Source organism: Metarhizium brunneum, chromosome 5 (assembly GCF_013426205.1).
Source record: "Metarhizium brunneum chromosome 5, complete sequence".
Taxonomy (NCBI): Eukaryota; Fungi; Ascomycota; class Sordariomycetes; order Hypocreales; family Clavicipitaceae; genus Metarhizium; species Metarhizium brunneum.
This window is the reverse complement of record NC_089426.1, coordinates 1432084-1445013: the sequence shown is the minus strand read 5'-3', so window position 1 is coordinate 1445013 and position 12930 is coordinate 1432084. Positions and strand designations below refer to the sequence as shown.

Sequence of the window (12930 nt, the reverse complement as noted above, 5' to 3'; positions counted from 1 at the left end):
TTGATTCAGAGTCAGGTTTCTGACGATCAAGTCGTGCCAGTTGTTAATCAGCCATGGAAATACGTCTTCCGGAAGGCATCCAATCACCCGACTGTCATCTGTGAGTAGATCAGATGGCTCATCCAACTGGATTTTCCACCAGACGTGTCTTTATACGCCCCAGCAACGTCCCACGCAAACGAACGTCTGTCATTGAAGCAAGTTGTACTGCCAGCTGAAGCAAAGATTCAGAGTTGCCAGCCAGGAATGTACTAGTGTGCTTGTGAGATACAATCACTTCGTCTCACAGAGATAGGGATTGGCCAGCAAATCAGTTCAACAGACCGCACTCGCACCATTGAGTTTGCTGGGTATTGGGCCAGACTTTTCTGCGTAGGCGTGTGGAATGGTATGGTATTAACATTATCATTTGCTATTCGTCGCGAGTCTGGGTCAGAACATTCTTGCCCGGCGCCTGTACGTTCCTGCCCATCAGGAGAGAGAAATCCCGTTAATCATCGTCGCTATCCGCAGTGACGACGCGTACTGCCCCGGCTTTCTTGTGCCTGGTAGCTTCGATTTCTTTCTTCAACTGCTGCCGTCTCTCGACCTCAGTCACCAGTCCTTTGAGATATACCTCGGATTGCACGGTGGCGCTGTATGCAGCAGGAGTCCAGTTCCAAATGTTTCGTCTTTCTACGTCGGCTCCGGCTGCGAGGAGAGTTCGCAGTCCGAGTAAATTCCCATTGCTGCTCGCAAAATGTAAAGCTGTATTGCCTTCCAAATCGGCCCGCTGGACCGCTTCACGTGGACCGCCCGGCACATAAGTCAAAAGAATCTGGAGCGCAGTATCATGGCCGCCCATGCTGGCCTCCATAATGGCGTCACGGCCTCTGACATCTCGTCGCAAGATGCAGCTTCTGTCATATTCGCAAAGTAAATGCACAACTTCCGAGTGTCCAGCGGAGGCAGCCAGCATCAAAGCTGTTTGATGATTGTCGTTCAGGGCAGGGCAGGGGTCCTCGTGGCCGGCTTTCAATAGAGCCTCACATATGTCCTTGTGGCCGAGAGATGCTGCTAGATGTAGGTTCGAGTTGGATAGCCCGGGTAGCGATGAATCGGGGTTGTGGAGGAGAGGTGGATGAGACTTGAGGATTCGTATGGCAAGGAGGCTGTCTCCTACGTGAATGGCCCGTCGCAGACGAATGGCCGGGTCGATCCTGGAATGGAAATTCAGGGTTAGCCACGGGATTCATGCATTGTATTGAGAAAAGCAGCTCACATGGCGGGTAGTGTCTCATGACGCGAAACGGGCTTAAGGGTCTGGGGAAGATGGGAGTATTGAGCAGAAGACAGTTGTGAAGATGATGACAGCTGCAGCCGACGAGCATCAGACACTCAGATCCACGTGGAGTCACGGAGCTTCGCCCCCCGCGTCGACAGGGAGGCCCTGTTTCACATGTTAAGTGTCAACTTGCTCCCTACAACGACGCAATTCGCAACACAGGTCTTGAGAATATAATGCAGGGATCCAAAAGCCATCAATTCGGTGCCCTTTACTTTGATACCCCGATGAATTATTACTATTTTTTGCGAATGCGGTGTCAAGTTACACTCCAGATCGCGTTGGACACACTAGCAAGCAGCTAGAGACGACGTCAACAGAGCAGGCGCTGTCTCTCACGGCCATCACATAATCTAGAGCTGCGCATAAAAAACTCCACGTACCCGAAACATACTGTCAGGCTGGTAAGATAATCTTCTCATCTAACTCTATTGAACTAAAAAAAAAAAAGGTTTGTACTCAATCACTCTATACTATGTACGTGAACTAATCATGACATCATCAGATCGCTCATGGCCATCACTTCGTCCAAAGTCCAAGAAACAAGGCCAATCGGCTCCAAACCCGCCCAAAAGTCATCTATGCAAAAAGTTCATTGATGTCCCGCTTAGCATTGCGCTTGATACCACACTTGTTCAGACACGTGTCAATCCCCAAGGCAACATTAGCAGGAATCGTGCCCCGGAAAGACTCAATGTCTGCACCATTCAACGACTGCACACCACCGAGTGTCGAGCTCACAATGTCAGGCCGCAGACTGAAAAAATTCTGGGCAATAGTCTGAACACCAGGATCGGCGTTGTTGAATCCAGCAACAAACACGGTATCCGTGCAGTCGGGGTTGAACTCAACATGGATAGCACCCTGAGGAAACACAGCCATCTGGAACTTGGTCAATGTGTTTGAGACGGGCGTGGCGCCGTTTTCCTCGACGAAATTGGTGACGAGGCGGCCCTGAGCAACAAAGTTGAGCTCAGTGGCGCGATTGTGAACGTGTGGAGTGTTCATGCCGCAGGGCCCGAGGAAACCAACAGTCATGGCGGCACCGTTTCCAACGAGGGCAGGGAACGTCTTGGATGTGGCAGCGACGGTGGCGCCGCCTTTGCCCTTGGCTTCAGAGCCAGCTACCGTGTCGTCAACGTTGAAGTCGAAGACAAAATCGCCGGGCTGGTCCAGGAGCTTGAGCCGGTCAGCCTGCGTTGGGGCAGTCATGAGCTTGGCGATAAGGTCGACGTTGTCGGCGCGAGTGTTGACCTTGACGACGGGAGGGATGACGGCATTGATGTCGGCACCAGAATCTCCTGCTCGCTTGGAGGGAGCAGCGGTGGTGACACCAGCCAAGAGGATGAGAGAAGAGAGGGCAGTCAGATGCATCTTTGGATAGATAGATGAGTGTGTAAGAGTTGTGTTGGGAGGAATTGGAATGCTTTGAAGAGGTTTGAGGCTCAGACGATAATGTAGATGGATTCAGTTCGTTCGATTCATGGGAAGAGCTACGGTCTTATATCATGCTGCCCATCACAACGATTCTACAGACTTGCACGGCCTACTCCATTTTGCAAGGACCCAACACAGCAAGGACATCATCTATCAGAATAACTTGTATATCTGCCGCAGCTATTCCCATGTCCAGCAATGCAACAATGCAACAATTCAACAATGCCTGGACCCATTTCCAAAAACAGAAAATCTGCCCTGCAAAACATTTCTACAACTCCAATTGGCTGGCTGGATTTGTTTCCTGACTGTAGTGGGTTGCTTATCCATGTGGCTCAGGTCGGCTGCGTCTAAGATCAGCATAATAAGCATGGCTGAGGGTCGACGGGAGGACAAATAGCCGCGCTCTTAGCGGTCTTTTGTTGTCAGCTCCATGTCATCCTTCATCCTGTCATCCTGTCATCCATGTCCCGGATCGCCGGGAAGGAATTTTGTTCATGTTTACACGTCCATGCGGCTGGGGCTGACGACGGTGTTCTAGGTTTCCATTGTGCTGGCACAAAGGGGCTTCGCAATGTCCACATGACAACGGGGCCTAAGAACTTGACTCGTTTAAACTTGGTGCTCAGCATCGCCGTGGGGAATATCATTTCATTCCATACTTGCTAGCCACAATACATACATACAATGCTCAATGTTTGAAGCCGACATTTGAGTTGTATCTGGCTCAATTTCCAGAAACATGGGCGGGTGTCGATCTCCCCTCATGATCACCAGAGCTTGCTGTCCGTCTTGGCGAGTCAGTTGACAGCATTCGGCGCTCTCCGGTTGAAACATGCATCTCAATAAGCATTGATATGGACCTTGATTCAGACAATGATTACCTTTGCATGTTTGCATGAGGTGCATTCGGATAGCTGTTTCCCGTGTCAAGGACTCATGGTTGGCAGCACAGCCTCAAAACGGCACCAGAAAATAGAACGGAAACAAAGTATCCGGTTGGTGGATCTGCACAACGTGGACTGCTCTCCTCCCAAGGTAGAGTGGATCCTCTCCGCCAAAATTTCAACATCTGTCAACAGAAGCACTTTGATCAAACGTCAGATGTCGAAAACACGTACCCGCCACGGCCCGAAGTAATACAAAAGTTATCAGCATAGGGTACGTCGATGCGTATTGTCTATTTCCCTTCAGCGCGAACAGCGAGATGCGCGTTTCGAGGCACGATATGAGGATGACCAAGCGCCTGTACCCGAAATTTACGCCTTGAAGCATTTGCGAACGCCATTCAACGTCAATCCATCGGACTGAACAAAACTGCAGCTGGCAGCATCAGCGAATCTTGAATCCAGGCCAATCCCGGCGCATTGAGAAATGGCAGACATCCACAAATGGCCCCTTTCATTTTGAAGGTACACCCAATCCATTTATCCAAGTTGGCAGGGTCAGAGATACGCGGCATCAGCCTATTCTTTTTTTAACCCGCAAGAACCCAAACGATTGGACATGTCGTGGACAGCGACATTCCTCAGACAAGAAAGAGCATCGCGACATTGGGTTCTTCTTCACGTAGTCCATCTCTTGACTGCGGGCAGCATTATCCATCTCCCCAGCTCTAGATGCGTGGTTTCCAGTAAATTATCCGACACGGTACTCCGTAGCTTGTTCATATCTTAAAGTATAGAAATCCCTCGCAAGGAGCGAAGGTGCACATCAAGGTCAATCATCCAACGCAGAACGTGAATATACGACTATCAGAAAGCCAGAAATAGAGTCCACTAGTCCCTAATTCTACTACTTGTTCACCTAATCAAAACTTCCGCTTTACATAGCTCTCTTTGTAGGCGGCGAACAACCAGTCTTTCAGACGGTGCCAGCCCTTAATGCGACTATAAGCGTGGTCCATGAATTCTTCGACATTGAACTCCTCTGCCCAGGGAGTCGGTTCTTGACCCTGAAGTAAACGTATCGCATTCATCGTCCAGGTAATACAATTCTCACTACTGCCTTCGACTGGTGCCGGAACCTGACGTAGAAGAGCCTCGATCTCGCGGTAACCCTTGCCGGCCGGGAGCTTGCCAATCATTATCCGCCCGATCAAACGCCGGCTAGATTGGGCATCAGAGTTGCGCGGCTCCATTTTCCAGCCTCCAGGAATTACGCCCTCTGCGCTGTTCATCGACGGATGCTCTTCCACGTGATACAGGCGTCCCGCTCCTGGGGTGTTCTTTGGCTCTACCCAAATACCCCAATGATACATGGCGTGGCCATAAGTTGTCTCCAGGGAAGGGTCGTCAGAGATGCCATCGCGTCTGAAGCCTGCAACCGAAACCCGATACTTGCCGCCCGGCATGACGAAGCGAAGGCTTATACCTAGGTTAGGTATTTGAATTTCATACTAAAAGGGATATCGGACACACCGGAACTCACTTGGAGAGGAAATGATGAAAGATAACGGGGATGTTTCGGAATTTGAAGGCGTAGGGCTGCGAGCCACAGCTCAGGACGTGACTGGTGAAAACGAGACTTCAACCACTTGTATCTTTTAAATACCTCTGTGTGACAGGCAATAATAAGGCAAAATATTGCGCAGTGACTGGTTACACTTTTAAGAAAACTTAACGCAGTAGGCCTGAGTGGCGTTTTATATACCTATGGACTCTCTCGGAAAGATTCTGCGTCCCAACCTTTTGGCCGGCAGCACTTGACTTCTCAGAGACCCAAGGCAGCGTGCTTATGCAACAAGCCTGTTGGTTATAACGTCTCCTTGATGTTACGTAACGCCACCCAAGGCGCTTCACGAAACGTGAACGGCAAGTATTCCAACCCCAGGCCTATTCTAGGGGCGGTATCATGCACCTTTTCAAGTACTATCAGGCCTTTTTTTTTAGAAATATAATCGAACTTGCCGCCCTGCCAATGTATCGCATCCCCTCCCACCAACCCCTCGTCCTGGGGTGCTTAATTGTGCTATGTCGTCTGTAAACCCGACATGGAGCGGCTTGGCAAAAAGGGGCTTAGGCTAGCTATCTCCTGGCCACATGCACCAGATGTGCAGGAACAAGGCACCGGGCTTCGACGTTACACTGCTATGCTAGGGTCGGCGCCTAATAAGTTAGTGGGGCGCGAGCGCCTAGGTGTTGCCTTGGAGCTAGGGCGTTAAATTGTCAAGTGCTCCAGTCCATATTTGTTCTAGAAATGCTTTGCACACACGCTTGTTGGTTGAGCTCTACGTTTTCATGTTTTCCTCTCTAATCCAGCAGCTGGCGCAAAAAAAGAAAAAACATGGCGCCCTCATCCTCATCAAGAACTACCATCGCTCCCCGGCGCGTGGTGATGCGATCAGACAAGTTGCCCGTATCCCTTCGATTGCGCATCTGGGCCAGCCAGTACCTCTGGCCTGGCAGGAATCGAGGAGGGATGGGGAATGTTGTCCGCCTACCATTCAAAAAGGTCATTAAGCTTAATGCCTCCCGAAACGAGGTGGAAGCAATGGAGTATGTTCGCACCAATACGTCGGTGCCTATGCCGAAGGTGTACAAGGTATACGAGCGGCCTGATGGCGCTTTCAACATTCTCATGGAACAACTTCCAGGCAATGGTATCGACTACGCGAATATGAGCCCAGAGCAAGTTCGGGCATTTGGCGATGAGCTTGCCGGTTATCTTAATCAATTACGGAGCCTCAAACCACCTGAGGAGGGCTTCATCGGGTCGATAGATGGAAAATCGTTGATGGACCATCGGATTGGCAATCTTCCCTTCGGGCCCTTCCACAATGTGGACGACTTTCATTCATACCTGCGCCTTGGTGGGCGTCTTGACGAATGGATGTACGACCCAGTGGTCAAGACAATTCATGGAAAGTCAAACGCATACCGCGTCAAGTTCACTCATGCTGATCTTAATCCGTTCAACATCCAATACCACAATGGAAAGATCAGGGGCATTCTCGACTGGGAAACTGCAGGCTGGTACCCTGAGTACTGGGAATACACCAAGATGTGGTTCGCCTATCGTCCCCCGTTTGAACCCTTCTTCAAGGCCGTCGAGGGCAACCCAAACATCGATAAGTATCCCGAGGAGCTCAAAGCCGAGCGGGATATATGGCGACGCCTTAGCCCATGGGCCTATGATAGCTTCTACGAACAGCCAAAAAACGTTGCCGCCTTCTATGAAGTTATAAATGCCGGGAAAAGTCAGAATGGAGATGACGCAACTGGTGATAGTGCGAGGTGATCCTGTGCTCGGACTGGCTCCCGGGCTACTGGAGAAACGGCCTGATAAGCGATTGCTTTCATATCCTAAACCGACATCAGATTCAGTGACACAAGTAGCGAGAGCTATGCATCTCTTTATTCTCGGGGTGCCGATGACTTCCACGGCATGCAAGAGCCAGGCAGGTTAGTTACTCCGGGTTGAATTGGGCTACAGATATCCGACCAAGGACGAAACGAGCGGATGCACGGAATGAAGCAGCCCAACTCGTCACTCACGAGATGAGACAACCCTGCGGCTTCCAGCCAGCAAGTCATGTACTTCACACTTTATCTTCGCCTCTTCATCCGACTCAAACCCACGAGCTTAGACAAGGACACTGCTCAGTGACTGAATTCTCTCGATACCAGTTCTCTGGCGGGTCGCCTAGACACTCCCCGACGGTCATTGCCAAACCATCCAGACGTCATATTATGGGACATGCTACACCGGGGAACATTTACGTGAATTTCCTTCCGCTTTGCTGCAACATGGGGATTGCATTGGGTACAAGCTGGTTAATTGTCGTGTTATGTACATGGCGCATTAAGATGTTAGATCCCGTGCTGAATACTGTCATGTACTTTCAAACGTCATCACATACCCCGAACCGGTGCATATGTAAAATTACTCTCGGCATGTTCTTATCGAAGTGAGGAAGCAGCCGCCGGGATGACGGCATGTACATTGCAGGGAACGTTCTTACAATTAGTTTCGAGTTCTTCTCAAGAAAGCTCAGGGTTAACTGCAACTTCCGCCTGATCCGTAGGCATCACAGTTGCCAGGTTACAGGCTCCTGCAGGCTCGAGGCAGAAGGCGAGAAGATGCTGCTCAAGTTCCCGCTTATACTGTTCCGCGGCTACAACAAAGTCATTTTCCTGTGTGGTAAGATCTTTACCATCAGTACCGGATGATATCTCTGCTATATCCTCCATTTGCAGCTGGACTAGAAGACGAAAGCTCTCTTCATCGAGGTCATACCGGTCCATTGTGGCGATTCGTGGGTCGCAGGCGGAAGTCAGGGGTTGAAGACTGTCTGGAACAGACGATTTGGGCTGTTTCTTAGTTAACAATAAGCAATCTCATGAGCCTGGGGCCTTTGGCAGGCTACTTAAGGATAATAAGACAATAGGATCGAGCGGGCTGCAAGTTGCAAGGAAAAACTTGTGGGAGTTGTGCAAGTTCGAAGGAAGTGTCGAGCCTCCCGAGGCAATCCAGCAACTGATGTTCATAGGCGTTTCCAGCAAACGAACCCGGAGAAGGAGCAACCCAAATTTACTCAACCCACCAACACCAACCCCAAGCACCATTCGATCGTTGGACTTGGCTTGTCCACGCGCACAAAAACACTACTCCTCCGACGGGCGACAATGGAGTTTTACTCTCAAGCTATATTTTCACTATCCACGAGCTCATCGTGTGGGTATCAGTTACAAGTCATCCGCCTTCTTCGCCTTTCTCACCATAGTCTTGTGCCTCTTGTCATGATACTTCACATCATCCGGGTACAGCGGGTTCCAAACAATATTACACACCTTGCACTCTGCAAACGCCGCCTTGGAGGAGATATTCAGTGTTGTTTGCACTGTCGGCGAACGCCCCGATCTTGTCCCAAGACCAGGCTTGATGTCCGATGAAGTGCTGTCCCTCCGTCCCTGACTCAATACACTGCCCTCTCTAGCATACAATGTTTTCCTTTTCCCATCCGGCGACGAGGCATTGCTATCTGTTTCGTCTCTGCCCGAGAGGCTCATAGCGTCTTCGGATTCGTCTGATGGCAGTGAAGTCGCTCTGATTCTTAGCAGTCGAGCCTTCCTTCGCCTTCGCACGACCCGCGAAAGCGCCGGCTCTGGGTTTCTATGCACGTCTCCCTTCTTTTCTATATGTTCTAGCTTCTTCATGTCGATCGGTACAGGCTTAAAATATTGTAAGATGGACGATCGTGTTGCTGCTTCGGCGCTAGGTAGCGGCGGCGACTCTTTTTCCAACTTCAAAGTTGAATCTGACTGCTCTTTCTTGGACGACGGATTTTGCATCGCTGGTAATTTCCTCTCCATGTTGATATGGGCTTGAGGCTCCACTCGGACCCTTTTTGCAGGTGGTTCACCTCGTGGTTCTGGCGTTGAAGCAGCCTTCCGCCCATAGGTTCGGAGCGGCTTGTCGCGCTTCCTTGACAAATAATGTGACATCCCCGGCTTCGTTCTGCAAAAGTCATGAGAAACTGCCCCAGTGGTCCATGAAAGGCAAGGATTACTTACATGGCATACTCTGGTGAAGAATTGATCATCATGTTGTGGCCAGTGGTGTCCAGCGCCAAGCTATGCGTGCAAAAAAATAAATCGCGTGAAACCATGAAAGGGCCGGCTTGTAACAGTATATTGCCTCAGGGAATAATGGCTGGTTTAGCATTTCATTTGAGAGAGATGATATCAAAAGATGATCGCGAAGAGAGTGTCAGGTCGTGAAGGGTGGTTGAATGACTGGCCCCACGCAACTTCTGGGAGACGCGACACGCGACGCGATGGCGACACAGAACCACTATACGCGATGTCACATGCAGGGGCTGAAAACGCGCAGCCACTGGACATTCAACTTCGTCTACGGAGTAGTAGTATAGGACTTCTGTTCAGCGGTACCACTCGGCCGAAATTCAGTAGCCGGTTGGCAAAGTATACAGACACTAAGCTTGAAGTGGTTGGTTAGCCCTCTATATTATATTTGAATTCTCGCTGCTTTAATTTGAAACCGTCGTAATCCTCTTCCTCACTGTGCCATTCGTGTCATTCTCCTTTTGCCGTAACAGCACCGTGTTGTCATTCTTATTATCGCCCTGGTCGTGCTCACCCACCACCCACGTATTAACAACTTGCTTGATTTCCTCGGCAGCCTTCTGCTTGTGCTTCGCCTGATCCATCCTCCACATGTAGCTCGAGTAGACTGCGACCTCCGCGACAGCCACGACTATACTTCCGCCCATGGTGAGAAATATTCTAGCTGGCAAGCTCCACCACCGTGATATCACCCACAGCGTCCCAGCTACTCCCAGGATACTGACGAGAAAGTTGATGATAAGCATGACTTGGCGATGGACATCACTAAGCGTTACATCATCATCGCCTAGATCCGAAGCGTTCATCGGGCGATTCACTTGGGAGAAAGCTTGTGCGGATGTCGGGAATCGATCGTTGAACGTTTCGATTTTCGGAGGGGGGTTCACCATGCGCTCGTAGGCTCGCTGTGCTTCCTCGTGTCGTAGTCGGGCCATAAGAGCTTTGAATTCTTCGGTCTATACCAACTCAGTACATTAGCGACTTATGGAAATGCATGTGGGCTGGGTGGGAGACCAACCGGTTCTGGTTTCGGTGGTGGTGGTGGAACGTAAACCTGCGAGCCACGGAGCAGTTCCTCCAAGCTATAGCCCGCATTGTGGTTGACTCGAAGCTTCTTCCAGATGTCGACAATTTGTTGGTGAGAGATGGGTTTCCCAACTGAAGGCGGATTCAGGGACGGTTCCCTGTCTGTTTGTTGATGCTCATCGTGGGCGGCATCGCCAGTGGTACCTTGCTGCATGTCTTCGGCAGACAGCATTCCATCCAGTTGCGCCAGTCCATCCACAATGGACGCCGTCATTGTAAGAAGCACCATCTTGACCGCTCCAGAGTAAGAGGTGGCATGGAGCTTTGGTTCGCAATAACGGGCTGTTATGAGCACGAGAAGAAAGATCTCGGCGATGTGCGTGAGCTGCGTTGTGCCGCGACAGTGGCTTGAGATGTGACGTCGCATGAACCAGTGCCATTGGATTGACGCCACATGTGCAATCCAGTGGACATGGGTCAGTGCTTAAGCTACCAGCCAGCACTGGTAGTGCTGCCTGTGCCTGGCAGCAGCTCAGGCCGCCAATATGCCGTACTACTCAAGTGCTGCTATTTCCAGTACCGAAGAGCCCTGGGCGTGCTTAATGCTCATCACTATCCGGCGGATTACAGACAACCAGTTCGCTGAATCAGTTCAACGTTCGCTTGAGCATTCAATGTTCGGGTCCAGCTTTTGCCTAAGAGCGACCAATAGGAGCCTCCCAGACATTAGTGACAGTCGAGGCTCCGAGGCTCTTGGGCAGTCTCGGGTGGGTTCCGGACTGACCCGTCAGAGCCGCTTTGGGACAGTAGCGCAGCAACGAAAGTTTCGACTCGGCCACGAAGAGCTCGCCCCCGATCCTTCATGTCCAGCTTGCCAGAGCCCAATTGATAGCCCTCCTGTTCTTCATCGCATCCTAAATCGACCCGGCACCATATCAATTTCATCGGAGACGCTCGAGCACCCTGCTTTTTCCCAACACAACGCCTTCTCCTACCTGCCATGCAGCTCCGGCCGGGAGCCATGGTTTTTCGCCATGCCGTGGTTCGAAGGATCACGGCTCCGAGCTGCACACAGAGTCGATGTCCCACAGTCAGTCTCGATAGTTGGAGAATACACAGATCGAGTATACACACAAGCCATAGACGAGATTCCGCATGGGCCGCGGCCGTGCAAGTTGCTTCCAACGTTGTTGGAAATGTCGTCAAAAAAGCAGCCAAGGACGGCATGACTATCGATCCATTGCGAACCGTCGCGAAGGAGATGCAATTCCTCACCGGAAACATTCGTAAGCTACTTGGCTCAGGGCACCCCTCCCTCGACCGGGTAGCCAAGTACTATACCCAAGCAGAGGGCAAGCATGTGCGCCCGCTCATTGTTCTGCTGATGAGCCGCGCGACATATCTTTGCCCCAAGAACCCACAACCTGAAACGGTACATAGCGCAAGAGCCATTGACTCGTCGATATCTCCTGTTACGATTCTTGCCGATGTCAACCCATCAGCTATGCCGCTGACTTCGAACGAACCCGAAATGAAAGATGGCAACCTAGATATTCTCCCCAGCCAGAGGCGTTTGGCCGAAATTACCGAACTCATCCATACTGCATCTCTCCTCCACGACGATGTCATTGACCATTCAGTGTCAAGGCGTGGCTCCCCGTCAGCCAATTTAGAGTTTGGCAATAAGATGGCAGTTCTAGCTGGCGACTTTCTTCTCGGCCGCGCTTCAGTTGCGCTGGCCAGACTAAGGCACGTCGAAGTAGTGGAGCTGTTGGCCACGGTAATTGCCAATCTCGTCGAGGGAGAGTTTATGCAGCTGAAGAACACGGAACGGGACGAGCGAAGCCCCAAATATTCCGAGGAGACGTTGAGCTATTATTTGCAAAAGACATATCTCAAGACAGCCAGCTTAATTTCCAAGTCATGCCGCGCGGCTGCCTTGCTTGGTAATGCAGACGCGACTACAGTTGACGCAGCTTATTCGTACGGCCGAAACTTGGGTCTTGCGTTCCAGCTTGTCGACGACATGCTCGACTATACTCGAAGCGGGAAGGATCTGGGGAAGCCCGCGGGCGCAGATCTGGAACTGGGCTTGGCAACGGCACCGTTGTTATTTGCGTGGAAGCAGAACCCAGAACTAGGTGCTTTGGTTGGTCGCAAGTTTGAGCGCGAGGGTGACGTGGAGAAGGTAAACAGCATGAACATCTGCATGGTCTCTTTTCCTGAGATGATCTTGACTAACATATTCCATCCTAGGCCCGCGACCTAGTTTTGAAGAGCGACGGCATTGAGCAAACCAGAGCGCTGGCGCAGGACTATTCTGAGAAGGCCATCGCAGCAATTGCGGACTTTCCCGAGAGCGAAGCCAAAGACGGCCTGATTGAGATGGCGCAAAAAACAATTAAGCGACAGAAATAAATACGCTGTAATACGCGTGACTGGATATATGCAAAGGGATGAAAGGATAGAAGTAGACCCTTTTATTATGTAGGATTACTGTACTTGGTATGGGGGATATAAACTCACAGGTAACTTTGGGCTGTCAAGCACAAAGCT

General features: G+C 50.9%; 7 protein-coding genes across 7 annotated transcripts; 2 read left to right on the top strand and 5 right to left on the bottom strand.

Annotated features, from left to right (window-relative positions):
• Positions 1–490: 490 nt before the first annotated feature.
• On the bottom strand, positions 491–2698 carry SR1B (Spherulin-1B; the record flags this gene model as incomplete). The annotated part of the gene is made up of 2 exons (XM_066131270.1): positions 491–1199; positions 1956–2698. 2 exons carry the CDS (start codon positions 2696–2698, stop codon positions 491–493), a joined length of 1452 nt encoding a protein of 483 aa, XP_065987306.1.
• A 1873-nt stretch (positions 2699–4571) lies between these two features.
• Positions 4572–5114, bottom strand: G6M90_00g085290 (uncharacterized protein; the record flags this gene model as incomplete). The annotated part of the gene is made up of 1 exon (XM_014685600.1): positions 4572–5114. The coding sequence occupies one exon, from the start codon at positions 5112–5114 to the stop codon at positions 4572–4574; it is 543 nt and encodes a 180-aa protein (XP_014541086.1).
• Positions 5115–6046: 932 nt separating this feature from the next.
• Positions 6047–7000, top strand: G6M90_00g085280 (uncharacterized protein; the record flags this gene model as incomplete). The annotated part of the gene is made up of 1 exon (XM_014685599.1): positions 6047–7000. The coding sequence occupies one exon, from the start codon at positions 6047–6049 to the stop codon at positions 6998–7000; it is 954 nt and encodes a 317-aa protein (XP_014541085.1).
• A 743-nt stretch (positions 7001–7743) lies between these two features.
• Positions 7744–8007, bottom strand: G6M90_00g085270 (uncharacterized protein; the record flags this gene model as incomplete). Its single annotated transcript, XM_014685598.1, has 1 exon — positions 7744–8007. One exon carries the CDS (start codon positions 8005–8007, stop codon positions 7744–7746), a length of 264 nt encoding a protein of 87 aa, XP_014541084.1.
• Positions 8008–8448: 441 nt separating this feature from the next.
• Positions 8449–9308, bottom strand: G6M90_00g085260 (uncharacterized protein; the record flags this gene model as incomplete). The annotated part of the gene is made up of 2 exons (XM_014685597.1): positions 8449–9220; positions 9277–9308. The coding sequence occupies 2 exons, from the start codon at positions 9306–9308 to the stop codon at positions 8449–8451; spliced, it is 804 nt and encodes a 267-aa protein (XP_014541083.1).
• Positions 9309–9752: 444 nt separating this feature from the next.
• On the bottom strand, positions 9753–10663 carry G6M90_00g085250 (uncharacterized protein; the record flags this gene model as incomplete). The annotated part of the gene is made up of 2 exons (XM_014685596.1): positions 9753–10304; positions 10367–10663. 2 exons carry the CDS (start codon positions 10661–10663, stop codon positions 9753–9755), a joined length of 849 nt encoding a protein of 282 aa, XP_014541082.1.
• Positions 10664–10919: 256 nt separating this feature from the next.
• On the top strand, positions 10920–12792 carry G6M90_00g085240 (uncharacterized protein; the record flags this gene model as incomplete). Its single annotated transcript, XM_014685595.1, has 3 exons — positions 10920–11464; positions 11518–12562; positions 12631–12792. 3 exons carry the CDS (start codon positions 10920–10922, stop codon positions 12790–12792), a joined length of 1752 nt encoding a protein of 583 aa, XP_014541081.1.
• Between the last annotated feature and the right edge of the window lie 138 nt (positions 12793–12930).